A 2,867-nucleotide genomic window follows, 5' to 3' on the forward strand; every position below is an offset into this window, starting at 1 on the left:
TCCCACTGCTACTTTGGAACTAGGTTTTGGCTGGGAGAGATTCAAGACTCTTTTGGAAGCAAGATTCTATCCTGCTCAATTGAAACACCAGAAGATGGCAGAGTTCCTGAATTTCAAGCAAGGGGATTTGTCCGTATAGGAATATACTGATCAGTTTAATGCTGTAGCCCATTTTGCTGAACCTATGAATCCTAATGAAGCACAGAAAACTTTCTTTTTCAGGCAGGGGTTAAAGGCTAAGATCTAGGGTACGATGAGAAGGGATACTGATACATTCGCTCGTGTTTATGATGAAGCTCTTTGGGCTGAGGGTTCTGTTGAAGCTATCAGACTTGAATCGGGAGCTGAGACTGCTAAATCTTCCACGAGGCCGTTTACTCCTTCTATTTCGCAGTCCTACGGTTTCAAGAAGGGCAAGCATGGGAACCAGAAGGGATTTCAGAAGAATGTTCAGATCAAAGACAAAGTATGCTACGGTTGCCAAAAGACCTACCACCCTGGGAGGGACTGTAAGGGTAATCCTTTAGGATGTTATAATTGCAAAGAACAGGGTCACAAAGCTGCTGATTATCCCAAGAAAGATGCTACTCCTGCTGCAGCGAATGTCCCTAAGCCGAAGGGACGTATCTTCATGATGAGCCGTGCTGAGGCTGAGGCACACCCAGATTTGATTACTGGTATTTTTACAGTTTCAGATATTCCTGCTTATATTTTATTCGATACTGGCGCATCTTTATCTTTTATATCTGCATCCTTTGCCAAGAAAGCTGCTATTGTTTCCCATTCTGCTGAGACCACTACTATATCTTTTCCGTCGGTCGAAGTTGTTTCATGTTCCATGGTATTCAAGGATGTTCCTATCTCTATTGCAGGATCTATCCTTCCAGCTACTCTTATTAGTTTCTCTTTAGCCGAGTTTGACATTATTCTAGGCATGGATTGGTTATCCCGTTACGATGCTAGATTTCAATGTCGAGACCAGAATATTTTTATTAAGAGTCCGTGTGGTACGAAGTTGACTTATAGGGGAATGAGGCTGCAACCAGGTATCAAGTTAATTTCAGTTATGAAGCTTATTAGCATGTAGAGGAAAGGACATGAAGTGTATCTATGTGTGGTGACGAGTGCTCCATCGTTACCGAATCTTGAAGATGTTCCGGTTGTCAGTGAGTATGAAGATGTTTTTCCATATGAGCTACCAGGTATACCTCCGGAGAGGGACATTGAGTTTGCTATCAATCTTGTACCAGGGATAGGACCTATTGCTAAAGCTCTATATCGTATGGCCCCGGTTGAATTGAAAGAGTTGAAGAAGCAGTTAGATGAGATGATCGAAAAAGGTTTTATCCGCCCGAGTGCTTCTTCTTGGGGTGCTCCTGTCTTGTTCGTGAAGAAGAAGGATGGTAGTATGAGGTTATGTATAGACTACCGTGAGCTGAACCGCGTGACCATTAAGAATAAGTACTCGTTGCCTGGGATTAATGATTTGTTCGATCAGTTGAGGGGTGCAGGTGTGTTCTCCAAGATTGATTTAAGATCAGACTATCATCAGATTCCAGTTAAAGAGACCGATATACCGAAGACTGCTTTCAGTACGAGATATGGTCATTACGAGTTTAAGGTGATGCCTTTTGGGTTGATGAATGCTCCTGCAGTTTTCATGGACCAGATGAATAGGACTTTCAGGGAGGTTTTGGATCAGTGTGTGGTGGTTTTCATTGATGACATCTTGATCTATTCCAAGGATGAGAGCGAGCATAAAGTGCATCTTCACGTAATACTCGATATTCTTCGTAGGCAAAAATGGTATGCAAAGTTTTCTAAGTGTGAATTCTGGTTAAAGGAGGTGTCCTTTTTGGGGCATATCATCTCAAAGGAAGGTGTAATGGTAGATCCTTCAAAGGTGGAGGCTGTTTTGGAATGGAAGAGTCCAACTAATGTCAGTGAGATTCGAAGCTTCTTGGGTTTGGTTGGTTATTATCGCAGATTTGTCAATGATTTTTCTAAAGTGGCGAGACCGATGACTCAGTTGTTGAAGAAGGAATCAAAGTTTATTTGGTCTGAGGTATGTGAAAAGGCTTTTCAAGAGTTGAAAGCAAGACTGACTACTGCTCCTGTTTTGATCTTACCCGAAGATGGTGTTGAGTTTGACACCTTTTGCGATGCTTCTAAGAATGGGTTGAGTTGTGTCCTGATGTAAAATAGAAAGGTGATTGCGTATACTTCAAGGTAGTTAAAAGTTCAAGAGGTGAATTATCCGACGCACGATCTAGAGTTAGCAGCTGTGGTACATGCTCATAAGATATGGCGACACTACTTGATTGGATTTCGATGCCGCATCTACAACGACCATAAGAGTCTTAGGTATATTTTTACTCAGAAGGACTTAAACCCAAGATAGAGACGCTGGTTAGAGTTGGTTAATGATTATGATGTGGAGTTGCTTTATCGTGAAGGGAAGGCCAATGTTGTAGCTGATGCTCTCAGTAGGAAGACCGTTCATTCTGTCAACTCTATCAGAATTTTGCCAGATGTTTTATGTGCAGAGTTCAGGAAGCTTAATTTGGAATTTGTGAAACCTAGTACTGCATGTCTGAATGCCATGGTGGCTGAACCGGAGTTGTTCTGGGAGATCCGATGATACGTGCTTTTTATATAGTCTTTTTAGCCTATTTCAGAACGTATTTCTATGCATTTTTATACCGTTTTTATACTCCCTCCATTCAACTCCACAAGGCCATTATGCTTTATCACGTTTGCCAACGCGGTTTTTACTCGGCAAATATCTTTAGTTACGTATTTGCAAAAATTATAAAAGTTAGATATTTTTAATGTACTCTTAAAGACGAATCAAATAAGATCTCACA

The 2,867-nt window shown here is 41.3% G+C and overlaps 1 protein-coding gene across 1 annotated transcript; it reads left to right on the forward strand.

Moving 5' to 3' along the window:
* Positions 1-253: 253 nt before the first annotated feature.
* LOC141632863 (uncharacterized) lies at positions 254-2,641 on the forward strand. The gene is made up of 5 exons (XM_074445369.1): positions 254-1,046; positions 1,152-1,592; positions 1,656-2,065; positions 2,206-2,287; positions 2,457-2,641. The coding sequence occupies exons 1-5, from the start codon at positions 254-256 to the stop codon at positions 2,639-2,641; spliced, it is 1,911 nt and encodes a 636-aa protein (XP_074301470.1).
* Positions 2,642-2,867: the final 226 nt, after the last annotated feature.

The sequence above is a fragment of the Silene latifolia genome, chromosome Y (assembly GCF_048544455.1).
Source record: "Silene latifolia isolate original U9 population chromosome Y, ASM4854445v1, whole genome shotgun sequence".
NCBI classification, from domain to species: domain Eukaryota; kingdom Viridiplantae; phylum Streptophyta; class Magnoliopsida; order Caryophyllales; family Caryophyllaceae; genus Silene; species Silene latifolia.